The sequence below is a fragment of the Cuculus canorus genome, chromosome 2 (genome assembly GCF_017976375.1).
Source record: "Cuculus canorus isolate bCucCan1 chromosome 2, bCucCan1.pri, whole genome shotgun sequence".
NCBI lineage: Eukaryota > Metazoa > Chordata > Aves > Cuculiformes > Cuculidae > Cuculus > Cuculus canorus.
Window position 1 is genome coordinate 114,419,746 of NC_071402.1, and position 20,934 is coordinate 114,440,679.

The 20,934-nt window shown below is 47.2% G+C and overlaps 1 protein-coding gene across 1 annotated transcript in view; it reads left to right on the plus strand.

The window, feature by feature from the left end:
* Positions 1-558: 558 nt before the first annotated feature.
* The window catches only part of LIMD1 (LIM domain containing 1), a 36,185-nt gene continuing 15,809 nt past the window's right edge, over positions 559-20,934 (plus strand). Inside the window, exons 1-2 of the mRNA XM_009571776.2 lie at positions 559-1,744; positions 12,239-12,340. Coding sequence (XP_009570071.2) covers positions 634-1,744; positions 12,239-12,340 — 1,213 coding nt within the window. The 5' untranslated portion in view covers positions 559-633. The remainder of the gene's footprint in view (positions 1,745-12,238; positions 12,341-20,934) is intronic.

The window sequence follows — 20,934 nt, forward strand, 5'->3', positions numbered from 1 at the left end:
GATGGGCCTTTGAGCAGCCTGATGCAGTGGGAGGTGTCCCTGCCCGCAGCAGGGGGGTAGGAACTGGGTGATCTTTAAGCTCCCTTCCAACTCAACCCATGATGCTCTGTTATCTGGAGCTGACGAGGGAAAAACCCCCTCCTCGGGAGTGACTCCAACCTCTGGGTGACTCCAACGACTGCGCACCCACCACCCCGCGCGGGGATCCCACGCCCCCAGCCCCGCCCCGGGCCTCCCTCGCCACGCCCCCATTGAAAAAACCGCCTTCAAGCCTATCCATACCACGCCCTCCCTTGTGGCCACGCCCCCTGTTGGACACGCCCATCAAACACGCGTACACACGGTCGCACCTCCTCCTGATTGGCCACGCCTCCTTCTCTATTGGCCACGCCCCCTGCCCGCCCCCGCGGGGTACGGGCGCGGCGGGAGTGAGACGGCGCGGTGGGACGGACAGGCGGAGGTGGACTGAGTGCGGCGGGAAGAAGGAGGAGGAGGGGGAAGGAGAAGAAGAAAAAGAAGGAGAAAAAGGAGAAGGAAGAAGAAAGAAAGAAGAGGAGGAGGAGGTGGTGGTGGTGGAAGAAGAAGAAAAAAAAGAAGAATACAGAGAGGGTCGTCCCACTTAAGCCAGGCGGGATGGATAAGTATGACGACCTGGGTCTGGAAGCCAGCAAGTTCATCGAGGACCTCAACATGTACGAAGCGTCCAAGGACGGGCTCTTTCGGGTGGACAAAGCTGCCGGCAACAACCCTGAGTTCGAGGAGACCAGGAGGGTGTTTGCCACCAAAATGGCCAAGATCCACCTCCAGCAGCAGCAGCAGCAGCAGCACGAGGAGATGCTGATGGCGGCCCTGAACGGGGGGGCCACCTTCAGTGCCTCCCGGCCCAGCCTGCCGGTGGCAGGGGGTGCCAAGCTGCCCCCCTCTGCCGCTGCCGAGGGTCCGCGTGCGAGGGTGTACGATGGAGGGGAGTGTGGCTTCAGCGAGAGCGGGACACGTGCTGAAGTCCCAGGGAGCCAAGCTGGGCGAAGGAGCTGGGAAGTGGAGCCGGACAGGATCCCCAGAGCAGGGGGCTCACGGTCCAGCACGTGTACCGGAGACCTCCAGCCCAGCCGTGGTGGGCAGGAGAACAGCAGTGAGGGCAGGCGGGGTGGTGGGGACCAGAGGTCCTCCTCCTTCTCGCACGCCTGGACCACCTCAGCGCCCTCGGTGGGGACAGAGGAGGGAGTGCCGGCAGCCCTGCCACAGCAAAGGTCCTCTTCCTTCTCAGTCACCTCAGTGCAGCCTGCTCGGGGGGCTTCAGGCCTTGCTGTTCCCGCTGGACCCAGGGCTGGAGGGTACCAGGGCATCCCACTGTCCTCACCCCCGAGCTCTGCACCTGCTGCCCCAAGCGTGGACTACCAGCACGCCACCGCCTGCCCCGGCCCAGCTGGCCACTTTGTGGCCCATGGTCAAAACCACCAATCCAATGGCAGTGGCATGACCCCTGAGCTGGGCTCCTCACGCCTGGCCTTGCGCGGGCCGGTGGCTCCAGATGCTCCACAGCCAGCTTTCCTGGAAGGTGCAAGCGGCCCGCGATCGGATACTAGGCACCCAGAGAGCTCCAGCACTGCGAAGGTGAAGCTGCCCTGCCAGACCCTCCTTCCACAGCCGGAGCAAGGACCATCAGCAGCTGAGCTGAAGCTGGAGGCCTTGACCCAGCGCCTGGAGCAGGAGATGGATGCTCGGCCAAAGGCTGATTACTTTGGTAAGGAGGCAGCGCACCAGTTGCTGTGGAAAGGGTGTGTGCTTGATTGCAAAGCGTTGCTGCAGGGTTCGCACCTGCAGGATTCATGTCCCCATACACCTGGCTCTGCTTTTTCAGTTGCTTGGGGGCTTTTTTTGTTACTTAACATTCATTTATCACAGGGACTGGAAGCTCTTCCTGCGGTGTTGCTTTTTTCTTCAATACTACCTCTTGGATTTTAAAGTAAAGACAGCGTAGCAGCTTGGGGGAGGGGACAGCACTGAGAGGAAGCTGGAGCAGCATATTTTGAAGTGCCCTTCGTTGCTGGCAGGGAGGCACTTAATTTTCTGGACAGTATTCCTGCTTCTCTGTGTCTGCAGTGTATGTTTCCTGACCACGTATGAATGGGAAGGCTCCAGCCCATGAAGAGTCATGCCTGTGTGTGCTGCAGACACAGAGAAGGGGGCTGAGCTTGGAGGGGGCAGCGGCAGGGATCCATTGGCAGTGACCGTCATGGAGATGACCATATCCAGGTGCACTTGCAGGATGCTTTGAAAGGCAGTTACTTGAGGATGGGAAGCGTGGTGGTTTGCCAGACTTGCCAGGATTTTTCCCTACATCCAGGTACTGGTCATCATCAGCTCTGAAAGGATCGGTGCATCCTGAAGATGGCAGGAAGACAGGTGGTAGGCACATTTCTCCCTAAATCTTGGGTCTGCGAGTAGTCCAGACTGCCACCAGAGGTTATTGCTGGTGCTTGACAGTGGAAAGGGACTGCTTACGTGTGAGGATCTCTCAATGGGAATATTAAGTGTCCTGCTGGATTAAACTGATTTACCACCCCAGGATGGCAGAAGGTCAGGGGAAAATCAAGTGTTTCCTTTCCGTGCTGCACTACTTTGCAATTCAATAGAAGATGAGATAGTTCAGGTTTTGGGAGAAGGAAACCTAGAGTTGCTGGGAAGGCTGAGAATTCTGCAGTTAATTTAACAAATGATGGGAGCAGTTCTAGTGTGGATTTTCCTCATTATTTTAAACCCACAGTCACAGAAGTGGAAGCAAGGACAGATTAATCTCTTCAGCCTGGTACAGAGAGAGGGTTTGCCTCCCAGGCTGCACAAGTGCCATTGCACAGAGTCCTGTCCAGTGGGATCAGTGAGTGGTTCAATGGTGCTCTGCACACACAGAAGCAGCTCCGGGCTTCACACCAAGCTTCGTGAATGAAGCTGGAGTGACCACCGAGTGCTCAGCTGCCAGTTGCGTGACAAAATGTGTTTCTTGGCATCGGGCAGTGGTCGTTACCCACAGAGAGGCTTGTATTTCTCAGTATCTGAGGTTGGATTCAGCCTTGTGGCAGGGCAGACACGTTTGTGTTCTGTCGCAGAAAAGTGATGTGTCGAGTTGCTGTACTCAGAGTGTTTTGGCCTGGAAATGTGTTTGGGCGCTTTCTGTCCGGTGCGGGCAGCGCGCGGTTTGAATGAGATCGGGGAGCCTCATCTAGGGAGGGCTGAACGCAGTGACAAGATGCTGATAATGAGAATGGGGTTGGAACAACAGTCTTGTGTGAGGCAGTGCTAAAAAGTGGGAATATTTTGCTGGCAGCAGATATTTTTTTGGAGGCGGTATTTAGCTCCACTAAAGAGGTGTCAGGAGTCTCTAAAACAGATAGCGCTGCGTGCATCTTCTCCTCACAGTGCAAGTAAACCAGCCAGATCCATAACCCATCCAAAGCATGCACGGGGATGGGGTGAGAAAGCAGAAGGATACAGTCAGCGGTTAGATTATTTTTACGTTTTTGTCACAAAGTAAGTAGTAGCGCCAGAGGAAGGCTTTCATCCCATGGGAAATTTGGAGCAGCAGGAGTAATTGTGGCAGCAGGCAGAGTCCGTCTGGTCAGGTGGCTGAGTTATCCATGAGCCCCGGGGAGGGAAGAGAGATGGAGGCTGCCTGGTTCCCAGTGAGGTCTTTTGACATCCTCCTGGCAGGAGGTTTTATGCCAGAGTGTATCTGGGAAAATTTGGGAAGGAAGAGGGGAAGAGGGAAAAACAAAATGTTGCAATCACAGCAGAGGAAGGAGTAACGTTTTGTGGAGCCTCTGCTCTGTAGGGGGGGCTCAGCAGATCTGCCGTGTGGAGGAACAAGGAGCAGGAAGGGGCAAATACTGAAGTATTTAAATTCCGGGCCTCCTCCCCCTTTCTTTCTCGTTTTTATTTTCATTTTGTTCACAGTTCCCTTACTTCCTTTGTGGAAGCAGAGAACCCAGCTGGTGCTCTGGATCAGTCTTTGCTATGCCTCAAGCAAGCAAACTTTAGGGTGGAAAATAAATACTTTTATGCAATAGTGGTAAAAAGGATCAACAGTTTGTTTTGTTGTGGACTTTCCCCCAGTGAAGGGAAGTTTAATGCAGCAGCAGCAGCTTTACAGTACAAGGGAGCCAGGAAATGAAACCACGACTGAAGTGCAAATGACCAAACTGTTTTATCTAAAATGCTCTCAACTCTCCTGACTTTGAGTGCTGCTTTTGTAACAAGGGGGTTTTGTTTAAGACGGAGATGTTTGTTGTGGTAACATACAGTCCTTCAGTCTATCTTGAAATGGATATTTATCATGAACAATTCTGATCACAGCAAAGAAGCTGCTTTTTCCTTCACTCTGTGAAAATGAGTGTTTGTAAATGAAAGATAGGGAGTAGGCATAATCTAGGTAGGATGTTCTGCTGAGGAGCAACACGCAGTCTCGTTGCTGTCAGCACCATCTTGCTGTACAAAATCTGCTTGTCTGCTCAGAGGATGTGTAACAAGTGAAAAGAAAGACGCTAACAAAGCCAAGAATTTTCTTTTTTAAAACAGTGGCATATGTGTGAGCAGCATGGGCTACACATGTCTCTGAAGGAATTTGGGTTCTCCAAGAGTGCTTTTGAAGTGCTGACTTGATTTATGTGGGCTGGCGAGGAGGGCGTAGGGAGTCTCAGGTATCAGCCAGGTCTTATGCCTGGAGGGAGAAATCCTGAAATGGCTCCCTGGAGAGGCTGATTCCCACTGCAGCAGAGACAGGGCCCCAGGAGGTGCTGCTGGAAGCCACCTTACGTTGCATTCAGTTTTTTGGTGTACTGTTTCCAGGGAACATCCAGGAATAAGGTGCCTGAATCCCACTGATTTTCTGGGGCTCCCTGAACTTTCCTAGTCTTCCCTTGGATGTACCAGCCTTCATCTCCACTTGGAGAACAGGAAGATTAATTAAATAGAAGTTACTGAGGGAGTTGCGACTCTTCTGCTCGCACCACTCAGTGCAAGCAAGTGTTTTGGGTTAGGCGAGGTGCAGCATCCCAAGGACTGATGCCAGATAAGCTTTCAGGTCAGAGCTGGGTGGGTGCACAACCAAACCGAGTATCTGCTGTGCCGCGTGGAAGTGACCTGGTGGTGGAGAGGCCTGGCTGAGAGGTGTTGGGGTCTACAGGGAGGTTTTGCCATTGATTTTAGCAGGACCTGTGGTAGCATGCAGTTCCTTGATGTGCAGGCACAAATGGGTGATTTTAGAGGTGTAATATGTAGCGTCCTGTTTTTACCAGTGCTTATTTCTTGTAGCTAGATATAAATCCCCATCTGATGAAGACTACCTACACCCTTACCAAGAGCTTTTTTAAAAATTATTTTTATAAATGGTTTTCTTGTCAGAAGTATTTGTTAGTGTTGAGTTCTGCTTTCCTCCCTGTTATTAAAAGCAGAGCTGATAAGCTGCAGGAATTTTAAGAGGGCCCAAGGCATCTTGTTTTGCAGCAAAGTACTGGGATTCTTCCCAGCAATCGGGCAGAGACAATCTTGTAGTGAAGTCTGCAGATTTCTTTTTCCCTTGGCAGAAGCAGAGCCATAGCTGAGTTGCTGAAACTCCATGGAGACCTCGAACCCCAGCACCTCTGAATGGGTGTGATCAACTCGAAGGCCAGTGGTGCTCTTTTGAAATCTTGTGCGTAGTGAAGTTAGTGTTTTACCAATGCCAAAACCACAATCACTTGAACTTGAAGGCTGTACATACCTGTGGACTTTACCGAACCCTGATGATGATGGTGCACCAGGATGCTTCGGCAGCAACAAGGGTAGTTTCAAGGCTGCCAAGTGGAGAACTTCTGGTTAAAATAAAGTTCTTCTGAAATTTGTTTTGTATGTGGATGATGATAATGTCATCGTTTCCACTGGGAGTGAGTGGAGGCGTCCCTCACTGCCTGTTCCTGGCAGAACACCACAGCTGGAAAGAGATGCCTACCTGCAGTGGAGAGGAGGGGGAGACAGGCTGAACCGGGTCCTTGTGGAACAAGGGGAACTGGAAGGATGACAGCACTTGGACTAGTGGGTGTGTGCAGACTGAAAAGCTTATCCCACTGTAAGGAACCAAGCAAATAAGTATTTGCCTGGGATACAGCTCTTCAAGATTACAGCAATATGCGCTTCTCCTCCTTTCCCCTTGAGAGATAAGCTGGGTTTGCAAGCTAAGGAAAAATCTACCAAAAAGGAAGGAAAAGGAAAGAGTTGAGGCAGAGGAGCAATAGGTCTTTTAACTAGGATACTGTGGCAGTGGGGACTAAAAAGGAACAAGGCCTCTCAGTCATTTAGCACTGGAGTGTATCTCTATAAGATATATAAAATGTCACTGATGTGAGTTTGATGACATTTTTGTGCATCGCTGGCAGTGTGTACACAACTGCCTACAGCGAAGTCAGGGGTCAAGAGCATGACATGCAGAAACAGTACAGAAAAATTGTATTTACCAACTTTATGGTTCTTTGGGCAGGTAGTACCTGTGCGTCTTTGCTCCAATTGAGTGACAACCCAGTCACTCAGTGGTGGATGGGACCAAACTACCAGGTTTTCAGGCACTCAGTCTCATACACAACTCCAGGTTTCCTTGAAATCAACTCTGCAGTAAGGGCAATTGCACAATAGTGGATAATAGCAAAATGAGGCACACAGTGTGTCTAAATTAGAGTTTGATGTAGAAATGGCTTGGTTAAGGTTAGCCACGAGGAGGTAGTATCAGGTTCTGGAGAAGATCTCAAGTAAAACCCGAAGAACTGAGCATCACATTGGGTGTGACAGGGTGAATTCTCTTTTTTCAGCATGCAGTGTTTGAAAAATGCGTGGCTAAGTGCAGGACTTCGTTCTCTTAGAATAAATAGGTGGGTTGGAAACACAGAAACTGTACTTTCACGAGTCTTCTCCTTGTCAGAGCAAGAAGGGGAACAAGGTAAGAAGAAAGCTGGCATACGCTTTCCTTTTATCTTATTCACATTTCCCACTTTGACAGGGAGGACCTTCATGGTGGTAGAGTTTCTGCCAAGAGGTAGCAGGGCCTGCTTCTGGATTAGCCACCTGCGTGACTGGGCAGATGAGAAAGGTGATACCTGCGGTATTTACGTGCAAAGGCTCTAGGAGTTTCTTCAGTAGCCTCCTGTAAGGAGGGGGCAAAAAGCAGTTATATGTGGTGAAGAACCAAAAAACCAAACTCCCCCTGCATCCTGCCACTGCATTCCTCTTATCCAGGACCAGATTGACATGACAAGGAAATCTCACCACTGGAGCAACACATTTGGCCCTCTAAAATTAAGTATCAGTCTTAGCAAAACCAATCAGAAGCACGTGGAGGAAAGCTTGGCTGTCCTGGCTGCTGCTGAGAACAGAGATGCTGTTGAAAAAAAGGGGAAGCTGCTGGAAAAAAAACCACAACTGTGTTCTTGGTTTGTAGATAGATGATGTCTAGCCTGTAGAAATAATCATACTGATCAGTCCCAGAAAATGCTGCTGTTCAGCATAGTTTGCATTGAATTTTTAGTGAGTGGTAAGTAACTGAGCCTCTTCTGGTGAGTGTGAAATAGCAACACTTAGAGGAAAAAAAAAGTGTCTCTAAAGGCTTTGAGTCCAGCGATAAATGGAAATGCACTTGTTGAACTTTGAGGGTGGAACTGACATTTCAAGTTGGGCTCTGGGTTCGCTTTCATTTCTGACAGCCCTAAAGTCTGCATCAGACTCGTTTGATTTCGTGAGCCAAAGCTCTTCCCAGGTCACCCTCCTTCTGGTTTGCAGTGCTGAGATGGGGTACAGCAAGCACCGGGCCGTGGCTTACAGAGCGTGTTTTCGGTCCCAGCTCTGCCCCAAAGGTCCCTTTGTTCGGGCACTCAGCTGCAGTGCGGGTGGTTGCTTGCCGCATGATGCTAAAGGGAACAGAGAATTCTTTGTTGTCCGGGGCCAGGCTGCCCTGCCGGCAGAAATTGAGCCGAAATCAGCAATTTCCATCCCTTTCCCTTTTCTGATGTGGCTACCATTCTGCCCGTGCATTCAAGCATGAATTTACCAGCGCTGCGCATGTGCAGTTCTTTGGGCTTGTCATCCTGGTGGCGAAAGAGAAACCTTGTATTTCTCCTTAATAACACCTTAATAATTTCATTTGAGGTTAAAAATTGTAATTTTGGAGGGGATATCTGGTCAGATAATGCTTGCATCAGATTATGCGTGCATAAGCACTTGTTATATGCGGCAAAGTAATCGAGTACAGGAATCGGGAATCTTGCTGAGCTGTGGCTACTCAGGATCCCTCTGCTTCAAGCTGAGGACAGAAGTTTTTCCTAAAAGCTGCTCTATTCCAAGAAAATTACCCAGAGCTGCTGACTAGCATCAGCGGCATGTGGGACTGGACTGATGCTGCTGACATTTTAACTCTGTGCCCTGGCTGTCAGAAAGCACACTCAGCACTGTTTCGGGAAGTAGTTGCGGAGCTGGCATGGACTAAGGTGCAGAGCTCGTTTTGCAGCAGGATGGGCTTGGATGTTGCCTGTGCTGCGCTGCCTTTCGTCAGATTGGCTTCACACACATGTTGCCGAGCTCAGTGACTGACTGCCATCAGCAACAGGTATTGCTATTTGCTTACGCAGCCTACTCCGAAAGAACAGGATAATTGTGGCAGCAGGGAGTGAGCAGAAAGGAAAAATCAGTAACAAATTACCTTTTTACCCCTTTTCAGACCAGGAGGGCTAAGAGTCAGAGATGAAGTCTCAAGTATGTGGCTTAAAATACTTCAGAATATTATATTTGAGAGAAGTAAAGACTTATTTCTAGAATAATTTCAATTGCTACCGAGATGTAATTGGCTTTCAAGTAAGATTTAGCAGATACAAGTAGAAACATAAACTATACACAGACTTGCCATCATGCCATTTTTCAATTGTCAGCCTTGCCACGGAACATCTATAAATATTTATAGCATGGCTGGCTATTAGAGAATCAGGTAATTGAGTGCACTTTATTTTTTACAGACATCGGCAACAATTTATTTCAAAAGCTCTTTCATTCTATAACTTTATTTTCCACGTTTTAAGGATGTAAATATTTAAAGAAGTTAATAAAATGGTTAAGCAGGAAATGAAACAGCAGAGCACGTACTGAGAAATGAATCAAGGGCAAAGGATGGTGGGGACGCTGAAGAGGCAGGAGGTGTAGGAAGGTTTGGAGAAGGATGCGGGAGTTTGGGCAGCTCCTGCAGGATCTGGCTGGACTGTCTGTCTCATTGGGGAAAACATGGATAGTGCCTACGCTCTGAAGTTTAAATGAGATGGAGAGGACATAGCAGAGGCAATTTCTGCCCTCTGTGGGATTTGTGTTAAGGTATTTTATAATGACTTTAAATGCCTGCCAGCATCTTTACCATGCACTGCGCCTGTATGCAGCTGCTTTGTCTTCTGCTGCCTGCTTCTTCTTGCTGCTTATACATATTCAGTGTTACCCGGTCACTTTCTGGAAAGAAGGAAATCAGAGCACGCTTGTGATTTTTTTTCTGGAGTAGCAGCTCATTGGCACGGAGAAGGGAAAAACGCACCACTTGCAGGGCAATAAATACATCAGTTCTGTGGATAGCCTGGTGAATGTCATGGAAAGAAGGCTTTGAGCAGCAAAATCAGCAGGTTTTCTGCTCTCTGAACTTTCCATTCAGCATTGTTGTAGTCAAGAGGGAATGTGCGAGGTAGCTGTTAGCTTGTGTCAGATGATTGCACAGCAGCTCAGGCTGCCGCTGAACGTACACATTCCTGGGAGAACACATCCATTTAAAAAGCCAAATTTTCTTATTTTTGTCTTTTCTTCTTTTTTTTTTTTTATTTTTTGGAGTGCCTGCATGATTTATCTTTTGCTTTCTTGAAATGTTTCTTTCAATAAATAACTGAGATAAATCTGCTTGGTTAGAAAAGAACCAGCACATTTTGCTAACTCGGTGCCAATCTATGTGTTGGACTGGGCCTGCAGCCAAGCTAGCTTTTCAGTTCAGTTCAGGTCTGATTTAGAGGACAGTAAGTAATTATTCTCTGTGGCCTTCTCTGCAGGTTTGTGTCAGTTTGACTCTGAGTGCCGAGTGGGGCTTGTAGCAGTGCTAGGATGACTTTCAGCATGCTTGTTGAATGCACGCAGGCAGCTGCAGCACAGAGCGTCTGATCTGCTCGGGGAGAATGAAGTATCTGCTTTTCAGCAGCTGTGTGTGCTACTACAAAGGACTGCTGAGTGTTTTTATCTTGGTAGTGTAAAAACTGATGGACGCAGCTATTGACTGCAGGAAGAAGTTGTTAACCACCCCAGGACTGCCAGCGTCGTTCTGCTGGAGTTGGGAGTTACTTTTCAGCGCTCTCATAAGTACGTTGGGCTTCTTCCTAACTTCCACCAGGCGTTGCCAATTACTCTGGAGTTTCTGAGGCCCTGGACAAAATGAGGTCTTGTTAATCACAGCATGACTAAGCATCTCCAGCAAGATGATGCTGTCCCTCTTCTTGGGCCAGTGGGAGAAAGACGTGTCTGACAGTCGCTGCTCCAGGAAGTTGGATGAATGAGACTGAGCAGCATTGGAAGGAGAGACCTGGAGGCAAAGACATGTAGAATGGTTTAGGTTGGAAAGGACCTTAAAGATCGTTTAATTCCAACTCCCCCTTCCTCTAGATCAGGTTGCTCAAAGCCTCATCCAGCCCAGCTTTGAACACCTCCAGGGAACACATCCGCAGGGTAGCCATAGACCAGAGACAAAAGCACATCTTTTGTTTTTCCTTCACATTGCCCTTTTTGGGTAGATCCGTGTTTGTTTAAATACTTACTGAAGTTGCTCATTTCGAGGTAGTTAAAAGGGTGATGCTGCTTTAAAACCAGTCTGTTGCAATGACAGGGTAATGTCTGAAGTGAGTAAACTGGCTTGATTTGTCATTTTCCTTGGAAAAGGACTTTCTCTCCTTCACCACTAATAGTAGGTTTGGGCAGCCTCGCTGCATTTCTCCCTGCAAGGTAGAAGGAGCAGGTACTGCTAGCAGATGTCATCGGGTGCGTGAAACTCAGTTTTCACTTCTTACTCCGTTATCAAAATAGTTTTGTGTAGAATTGTGGTGAGATTTCAGAGGCCTTAGGTGAACACACAACACCCTTTGTGAACCTGCAGTGCTGAAGTCTTCCTGCAGTCCCCCCCATCACCAGGGCTACACATCTACTCTGTTGCCACCAGTTCCAATCCCGATCAGATAGGTCTGTGCCTAGAGGGTCCCAGCGGCTTCCTTGTGAGATGGAAATCCTCACCCTATGCCATCTGCCTGGCTTGGTTTTGGGTTGGAGCCCCACACCAGGTTGAGTGCTAGTGGAACTGTGCTTGTCTGTGCTGGCAAGAGACTGAGCTGAACTGCTGGACACAGTCATCTTCTCCCTCCTCTGGAGCTCTAGAGCTCATCCAGGTCTTTAGGTGATGGTGGTGGTAGGAAAGCCTGGGTGTGAGAAGCAGCTTGGACTTCCACTTGGGATTGCTTGTAGTCAGAAATTGACCACGTGTGCAGCCCTGGCTATCCTTCACCCCAAGGGCCACCTGAGAGCCAGCCCCCCTTGGCAGGTTGTGCCACCACCACCAGATATCCTTTCTTGCCTTGTCCTGCAAGAAGTGAGAACATCTAGGCAGGATACATAGTGTGTAGGTAGTGACTGCGTCAGAGGTCTCTTCAGATGTGGCTGACAGAGGGAAGGGACATAGGTGTCAGATAGTCAGTCCAGCTCTGTTTTGGTGGGAAATCCTCAGGGCTAAGTGAAGAAGTGCTTTCCTCGCATGGGTTACAACCAATAAGCTTCTTTTATGCAATAAGCAGCAGAAATTATGTGTCTGTGAACAGTCCTGAGCACCATTTACTATCACCCAGGCTTTTGGGAGGGTCACTAAGCGGTTTTAAGTGTATATAAAGTGTGTGGGAATGAATGGGTGAAGGAAGGCGGTGTAGCTGTAGACGAACAGGGCTGTTGTTGTCCAGTTTACTTTTTTGCAGAAGGCTTTTGCTGTGAAGGTTTGATGACTGTTGTGACCACTGTTAACAGCATCTCTCAGAGTGGATGACACCAACGTCACCTACATCTTGTGGCTACAATGAACCGCCTGGTCCTCAGCTGCTGAGGTGCGGTCACCCAGCCAATGACTTCAACCACCCTGCCAGGTTGCGCTCCTGACCTCTGTCTCCTCTCTCTCTTCCAGGTACCTGTGTGAAGTGCAGCAAGGGAGTATATGGAGCAAACCAGGCTTGCCAGGCCATGGGCAACCTCTACCACGACAGCTGCTTCACCTGCGGAGCCTGCAGTGAGTACTCCCTGTCTGTCCTGCTGCCAGTGCCATTGGAGCAGGGCTCTAGGGCAAACTTTTTGGGCTTAACATTTTTCTGGTTTAGAAGGGGGGGGAAAAAGGAGGTAGTTATTGAATGAATTATCTGCCAGCTTGCATCTGCTGCAGCTGTATGTCTTTGTGGTATTGGTGGCTGTTTGTTTTTGAACAGATTCTTGCAAAGCATGTAGAAAAGATACTTTGAATTGTGCCGGCCGTCTGCCTTCTGGTATGGGGGATGTTTGTTTTCATTCCTCTGCCTATCCGTTACAGCTACATTTGGCTTTTAGCTTATAACTTTAGCTTAGTGTATTTTTAAAAAGTGGCAGTGAATACGCCTTATCTGGCATTTAGGGTTTTTTTGTTTGTCGCGTTACATTTACAGCTATTCTTGACTTAAAATCTGTAGACCCCAGGGACAGCTGCTGGGCTGGCGTTGTGTTGAGGGCACAGGCAGGGTGTGAATATCGGCAGTGGGCTCTGGAAGTGTTGAGACACCTTTTCAGAAGGACCTGCTGCAGGGTCGCTCCGGTCACAGTGTTTCCACTGTGTGTGTTCCCATTACTGGCTGCGATTGTTTTGCACTTCTGAGGGACCTTTGGTCAAAGCATCTTACGTGCAGGAATGATGCAGGTTACACATATTGCTTGTACTTTCTCTGGATAAATGGAGCTATGCCCCGAGATGAGGGGCATGGCTCTGCCAGCTTGCTTTCTCATTATTGCAGGGAGGGAGCTGGTTATTGTGCCAGAGATATCAGGTTGGAAGCAGTGATGTCAAGCCCTGTGAAATCTGCCTGAGGAGAGGGGTAAATAGTTCAGCTGGTCCCGTCAAGCTTCCTGCCGCTTGTCATAGCCACATGTGAAGCTTGCCGGAGCTTACAGTGTGCTGCAATGTGTTGATCCTCCTGAGCAGCTTTTTGAGGAGTTCTGTAATGGAGCTGGGATAAGGAACAAGCCACTCGATTTCACATCGAGGCTGTGTTTGTAAGACAGTGGTGTTTCTATTTTGTTGCGTTTAATCATAGGGCTAGTAGTGTATTTTTAGAAATGTAGCTGTATATGTGGCAGCAGTAAAAATAATAATAATCCGTCTGATGCTTTTGTAAATATTGGTTTGGTTTTCCCAGATGAGCCTAGGGTTTTTCTCCTGCATTGTATTTAGAATTGTAATCTCATCAGGACTGCATGTGTTTTATTTGGAACCGTAAAGTGGGAATAAATATAGAAAGATGGGTGTGCTTTTTAATAATAGCTGAACCTTGAACTCTGCTCATTTCCCAGCTGTCCCGCACCAGCTGCCTTGCCTCACCTATGTTTTCCGTAGAGCACTTCACCATCATCTGACTGAAGGTTGAAACACTAGAAAGGAAAAGGTGGTGTCTGCATGTCATGGCATTTTCCTAAAGGCTTAGAAGTCAGCAGATCACTCTTTTGTCCTCTCTTATAAATTAACTGGAAATCTTCTCCTGTAGAGAGGAATCCTGGCTGCAGCTGAGGCTTTGCTTCAGGGACCTCTTGCCCTGCATGACCAGGCAGCCTCTGAACTGCCCTTGCACGCAAAGCTCCTGTTAAAAATAATCCAGCAGCAGGTTTGAGCTGTCTTAAATTTCTAAAATTACTACTGTACAACTGGTGCTTTAGTAAGAAACACTTTTGATTCTCCTTTTAGAACGGATTTTGCCATCTTTAGTTGGAGAACAGTGCTAGGGAGATACATGTGGCTGCAGAGGTATCAGTGGTTACTTCTGTTTGTTTGTTTGTGTGTGGTTGAAAAATAGCTTAATTCTGTTTCTAATGAGGTGGGTTGGTAAGGACTGAAAGAGTAGCTATTTGCTGCTTATTCTAAAAGGCAATCCTTACCAAAGGTTTGGAATGCAAGATGAAAAGGTTTGGGTGTCAGGTGGGAAGGAGGGAAAAAAATGTTTAGCAAAGCGAAGCCCATTTTCTCTCTCACCCAGGCTGTAACCAAGACCCTTTGCTTTGGAGAAGCAAAGGGTTTCTAATCAGAAGTGGGGAAAAAAAAAAGAATTAGTAAGTCATTGAATGATTTGAAAGGCTGAGTTGGAAGGGACCCTAAAGATCATCCAGTTCCAAGATTGCTGTCATGGACAGGGACAGCTTCCACTAGACCAGCTTGCTCAAAGCCCCGTCCAACCTGGCCTTGAACACCTTCAAGGTTAGGGTATCCAGGAATTCTCTGGGCAACCTGTTCCAGTGCCTCATGACCCCCACAGGAGAAGATTTCTTCCCAATGTCTAATCTAGATCTCCCCTCTTTCACCTTAAAACTGGTACCCCTCACCCTGTCACTACTCTCTCTGATAAAGAGCCCCTCCCCAGCTTTTCTGCAGCCCTCTTTAAGTACTGGAAGGCTGCTATAAGGTCTCCCTGGAGCCTTCTCTTCTCCAGGCTGAACAAGCCCTACTCTCTCAGCCTGTCCTCACAGGGGAGGTACTCCAGCCCTCTGATCATCTTTGTGGGCTCTTCTGGTCTCGCTCTGACAGATATGTCCTTCCTGCACTGAGGACTCTAGAGCTGAACACAGTACTGAAAATGCTAGTTAAGAAAAAGAAAGTAGAGGAGCGATAATATTTCTCTGAGTAGAAAACATTGTGTTTCCATATCAGATATAAAAGGCAAATGGAAGCCACAGGGCTAGAGCCTGGTTTGGCTTGTTATGTGCAGAAGAGTACTTACACATGAAAGCTCAATCCTTCCCATTGGGACAGTGTTCATACTGAGATGGGAGCTGGATGCCACACTGGCCGGCATGGATGAATGGACGGAGAGGAAGGTGTGTAATGGCATGGGACTTCTGGTACTCTACTCGGAGGAGAGCGGTGCCAAAGGGAGGCCTCTGCAGCAGTGGGGTTTCTCTCACGTACAGTTCTCTCTGCAGAGCAGCAAGGCTCATAAGAAACCCTCCAGCACACAGGGTGGTTTCCTGCACTGCCGCTGTGGTCTGCAGGGCCCTGCATGCAGGAGGAGTTTGCTCCAGGGGATTGAGAGGCACAGGGAGGGTGTTTGTGGTTCCCCCCATCAGCAGCATGCTTTGCCGCCTGGCTTGCTGTACTTGTGAAGGCGTAGCTGAACTGGCTGATTCATCAAGCTTCTTTGCACTGCAGCTGCTTGACTGACACCTGGGGTGGTACATGCTGTCCTGCCCTGTGCCCAGGGAGGAAATGTACCCGAGGGGAATCCCTCATTTCAGGGGCTGAGATCTTTTCCTCATTCCCTGCACCCGCAGCCACAAGGTGAATGAAGGGCGCACAGCCCTGCCATTACCCAGAGAGAGCTCGTGCCTCTCTGTAGGATTGTCGACATCTGTGTTACTGCACTAAATGTGATGAGACCATTTTATCTGCCAGAAAAATAAATATTTGTCCAGACGGTGTTGTCTGTCTAGCTGCAAAGCACATCTTCAGCAGCCTATTTGGAAACTCTGGTTTCCAGCTGAAAAGTAAGTATTGCTTTTAGTGTCAAGTGGAGTTCATCTTGGACACCATCCAGTACATCTTGTCTTTGAGAAGCCAAGGTTGCTTGCGATTTCAGTCCTAAAATTTCTGCTTTGATGGATTGCTGAATATCTCTGCTCCAATAAATAAAATAGACAAAATTACCTATTAAGGTAAAGCATATTGTCCTCCAGATATTTATATCTGCTGTCCTGCTGTTTTAATTTTAGTGAGGATTTCTAATTTTGCTTGTAGTTGGATTTGTATCCAAATGTGCATTAGTGCCCCAGATACAGAAAACCATGAGGGTCTAAGGAGGGGAGGGGGCTTGATACTTCACGGTGCCAAATTTCCTACACCCTCTGTTTCCTGATACACATACGTTCAGAGATAAATTATAAAGCAGTTTGTTGAGCAGAGCTACGCATATGTTACAGGATTCAGTTGTCAGCGAAAAAAAAAAAAGAAATACTGTTTTATCCGAGCCACTGGCATGTAGAGCAGAAAATTTGGCTTAGAGGTCAAAACAACAAATTTAGAATGATTGCTTTGGCATAAATGTCTCACTTATCTTCTTGTTTGTTACAGGGTAGAGGCACAAACAAGGCAGCAAAAAAGCAGGGAGAGAGAGGAAAAAACTGGTGTTTTTCTGCGGGATTAGTAATAAATTATATTTGCTTTAAAGGAGGGCCGTGGAAGTAGGTTAAAAAAAAAAAAGAGTCCTCAAAACTCATAGGGCTGTTTCCTGCAGACTCAAGGTGTCTGTTTCCATCTTGGGTTGGTTTTTTTTTTTTTGGTTTGTTGGACAAACAGTTGTAGTTGTCAAATGGTTTGTTACACATTAACCATTTAAGTTAAAGCACCTGTTTATACAAAAAAAAAATGCTGATGTTTCCAAGTGTTGATATTTATTATGTAGAACTTTATAAGCGATGCAGATTTAGCTACACAGTGTGATTCTAACCCATTGTGGTGTGTTACTGTTTTCTCTAGGATTCTGCCAGGCTTATACCCGGCTGCCACAGGTTGCCTGGAAAACAGACCTTTTTAGCTCTACTGGCAGCATAATTTAGAATATAAGGGATCTTATACTTGGGCCGCTTGATCCTCAGAGGAAATCTGAAAGCTAAAAAAGCACAAGGAAGTGTCAGAGATGACTGTGAAGGAAATCAGTAGGCGAGGAAGGAAGTCGGAAAGAAAGAACTGATTGCAAGGTGGTTCAAAGGAGGGTTCTATGTTGAACTGCAGCAGAAGGTCCAAAATGAGGACCAAGTTTTGACCCCTTATTACAAAGAGGTGGAAAACTTGTAGCTTTGCCAGATGACAGAATTTGACCTTTGACACATCAACATTACTACATTACTTTCTTTTTCTCTTTTCAGATTAATGTTGATGTGTAAGGGCAACAGGCTGCTGTTCCAGTGGCAGAGTTTGAAATAACGTGAGCTGGCAGTCTCTTGCCACCCTCTGGGCATGTGTATGTTTGGATTTTTTTTAATATTTCACAGTGTAGAGTTTAAAGCTGTCAGGGGTCATTTAAGTGTCTGAGGTATCAAAGCAGCGTATTTGTGAGTGTGGCCCTCTGCTTAGGCTAATTAGCCTTGCTGCAGTGATTATAAAGCATGGCTGCTTAGAGCAATGTAGCTCTTGGTGTCTTTAGGATAATAATAATTTTGAATAAGCACGCCCCGTACTTGTATATAGCCCCTGGAGCAATAAAGCCATGTTTTTTATTGGTATCACTAAATAAGTCTACAAGTAGAGACATCACCTTTTCTTGTGAGTGTGACTTACTCTCAGGCTGCACGACAGACAGCCTCGCCAGGGGAATTTCTGCGTGTTGCACGTATGTGTAAGGTTAGCTTCAGATGCAGAAACTACCGGTGTTTCTAGTGGAGGCAGAATTTACTGCTTGTAATTGGATATAAAAGCACTATATTAATCAACACATGTGAGAAATGTGCAGATCTACAAGGCAGAGAGTGCAAAGTAGTGCTGGTAATCCTTACTCAGCCTCTCTTTAATAAAACTTTCTTGCAAGAGTCTGTGTAGTAAACCATCTGGTTTTTTCACCAAAAGTAATCCCAGAATATATTCAGCCGTGCCTGGCTTTACTGACAATTTGGGAGACAGGGGAGGCATCAGTGTGTGTTTTTGCTCCAGTCTAAAATGCTGCCTTGTCGTTGCTGACTTTTTGACTTCAATCTCCTACCTTGCTGGTGAGAAATCCCCACTCTTCAGCACAAGAAGTGCTTGCCATAGATGAGAAATGCCAGAGCAGTTTTCAGCATAGGGTGACAGTCCTTGTTTGTCTCCTGGACAGATTTCAGGGCGGTTGTGCTTTGGGGTCTGAGCTGAGGGGGCTTTGTTGTGGTCCAGGTAGATATCCTTGGTGGAAAGGTGCAAATGTTCAGCTCACGCATAGGAGACACATACAGGGTTTTATCAGTATGCTGGTAGTTTGAGTCGATTGCATGTTTTTTAGTGCTGGCTGAATGTCTGAAATTGATAGGAGAATGTGAGGAAGGAAAGGTTGAAACCTTTAATGGAATGTATTTCCAGTCTTTATGGTATTTTTATTTTATAATTTCATCTTCAAAGTACTGTTTTTTGTTCAGAACAGGTGTAGGATTAATTGTACTGTTAAGATATTAGGGGGTTCCTATATAATTTTTTAATGGTACCTATAAATAATGTTCCTGAGTAGTGGCTCACTAAGCAGTGAGGCTACTTCCACACCTAGAGAAATCTAAATATTGCTCTCTGTTATAGTTTGGATGCAGAGTTTCATTCACCAAGGACACAAATTGCCTCCCCCTTCTTCATTCTCTGAGCCTCCGCATGTTTCAATGGCAGTTGGTGGCTGGTGGAGTGGGAGGCCACCTCTGATGACTGCCTGGGTTTGGTGTGTTTGGGTGAACAGGGCAGCTGTCCTCAGGGTGATACAGAGACCGGCTGGGCACTGGTTTGAAACCTGGACCTCAGCAGGGACTCCCTGGATTGTAGCATTGCTGTGTCCCTGGTGACTTTATCTTACTTCAGTTTTGAACCTTCTAGGGGTTTTCCCTAAAAAGACAAACATCTGAGTGTCTTCTTGCAGCAGTTTGCCATCAGCGAAGGGAAAGGTGTTGCTCAGTTGTGTGGCTTCTTGTGATTTCGCAATGTCTCCCTCTGTGGAGCCATTTCTGCCTTCATCTGTGGTTGCCTTGTCATTAGAGGTGGCTGACCTTTTCTTACGTGTGCCAGAGCATGCACATTTTTGACTTTCAGACATCAGATCATTTTCTCAGAGTTGGGTTTTTGTTTTGTTTTTTTTTTTTTTCCTGCCTCAAGTGTGTGGTGAGAGCATGGAAGATGTTTTTTTTGCAATTTTACAATTCAGCTGCTATTGCTGTGAGAGAGACTAAACTTCTTAACAGTACTGGAGCTACTGTGTCCTGGTGCATTTTTTTCTAAGAGATACCCTGTCCTCCTGCCCACAGTTTCACCAAGGCATGATCTGACCTGAGGTGTCTGCCAGTTGATCACAATCTGAGCTTACCTGATTCCAATCTGCTCTCTCTTGCAGCCCTGATTCAAGAGCGGATCGGAAATATTGATGCTTGTGTGTCAGACTCAGTGCTGCATCCGTCTTTAATGGTAGCCAACAGAAAAAGCACAGATGGCAGGAATTAGGAAGAGTGCTCTGATGCTCAACCTAGCCTGCTGTGCATGGTAGTACACCATGCAGCAAAGTCAGTATCCACGGAGGGCTCCAGAAACGTGTGTGCTGGCTGAGCACCAGTGGGTCTGCTGCTGAACCATGGGCAGCAGAGATTTGCGTACAGTGTCAGGGTGCTCTGCCTGTGCCCATTGTGCTGCCCGTAAGGTGTGTGTGGCCTGGAGTAAGTTCTTCAGTCCAAACCCCCTCATACTTCTGCATAGGGTAAGTAAAAATTGGGGAAGGACTACCATTGGGGCTAGTGCCACCCAGGACTGAGGAGGAGCATGTTTCGATCCCTAGCAGCTAGACTTACAGTGTTCCTATCCTCTGTCCCACTAGTGTGTCAGGAGGTTACATCCAGTGATTCCAAAAACTGAAATCCTTTTGTATTTAACCTACCATTAGTAATCACATGTCCAAATCTGCAGCTGTGGCACTCTAAGAAGGACTGATGTTTGTAATGACAGAAGTCTTGTGTTGTCATTGTGAAAGGGACACAGGAGCAGCTGCCAGTCTGCAGTGATTCTCACCCTTCTGGTGTGCAGATACTACAGGAACCTCCATGGCACTTAGATAAATGATGAGTGAGGTCCATTCTGCTTCCCCAGCAATATGAGGTCCTGGTCATGCATCCATAAAGTCGACTCCATAGAGTCCTAGGGTCTGGATGTGTCCCTCTACCATTACATGCATCAAGAGCAAACCCTTGTCTTTGAACATGAATTTGTAATTCCATTGTCCTTTTAATAAATAATGAAAAAGCAACTTCAAAAGACAAAGTTGGGCCCAGCTCCCCAGCAAGCAAATGATGCATCTCTCAGCATCCTCCCTGGGCTGTTGCATGTCCCTTGTAAACCTCTCTCTGTGTGATTTTTAAAGGGAAAGAGCTGTCATTTGAGAAAACGATGGACAAAAGCTGTAGCACCCTGGGAGTGCAGCCTGGTGGTATGCCTATTATCAGCTGCTGAGCAAAGTGTGTTTATTTTAGCACAAAGGCACTGGTGACTAAGCTTGAAATATTCTGAAATCAGTGTTTAAATGACCTTGAGGTCATCCTGAAGGGCCTGCAGCTAAACAGATTGTACAGACGTGTTAGGGATGAGCATAAAATCATGACGCTCAAATCTCCTGTCAGGAAGAGAAACAGAAAATCTTGTAACATCGAGTGAAGATGATAGGGTTGAAATGCCAAAGAATTTTAGTTGCCTGATTTTTTCAGATGAGAGATAAGCTAAATACAGGGCAAAGCGAAAGTGAAGTAAGGTCAGGACAGCACCTTAAGACACATGGTAGACCAATTGATCCTGAAAGCAGCAAGCCATGCATCAGTATTCCTTGGTTTATCAAAGAATATTGTCTCTGTAGTCGTCATGATGCATATTTAAAGTGGTGCATATTAAAGCAGACAGTGATC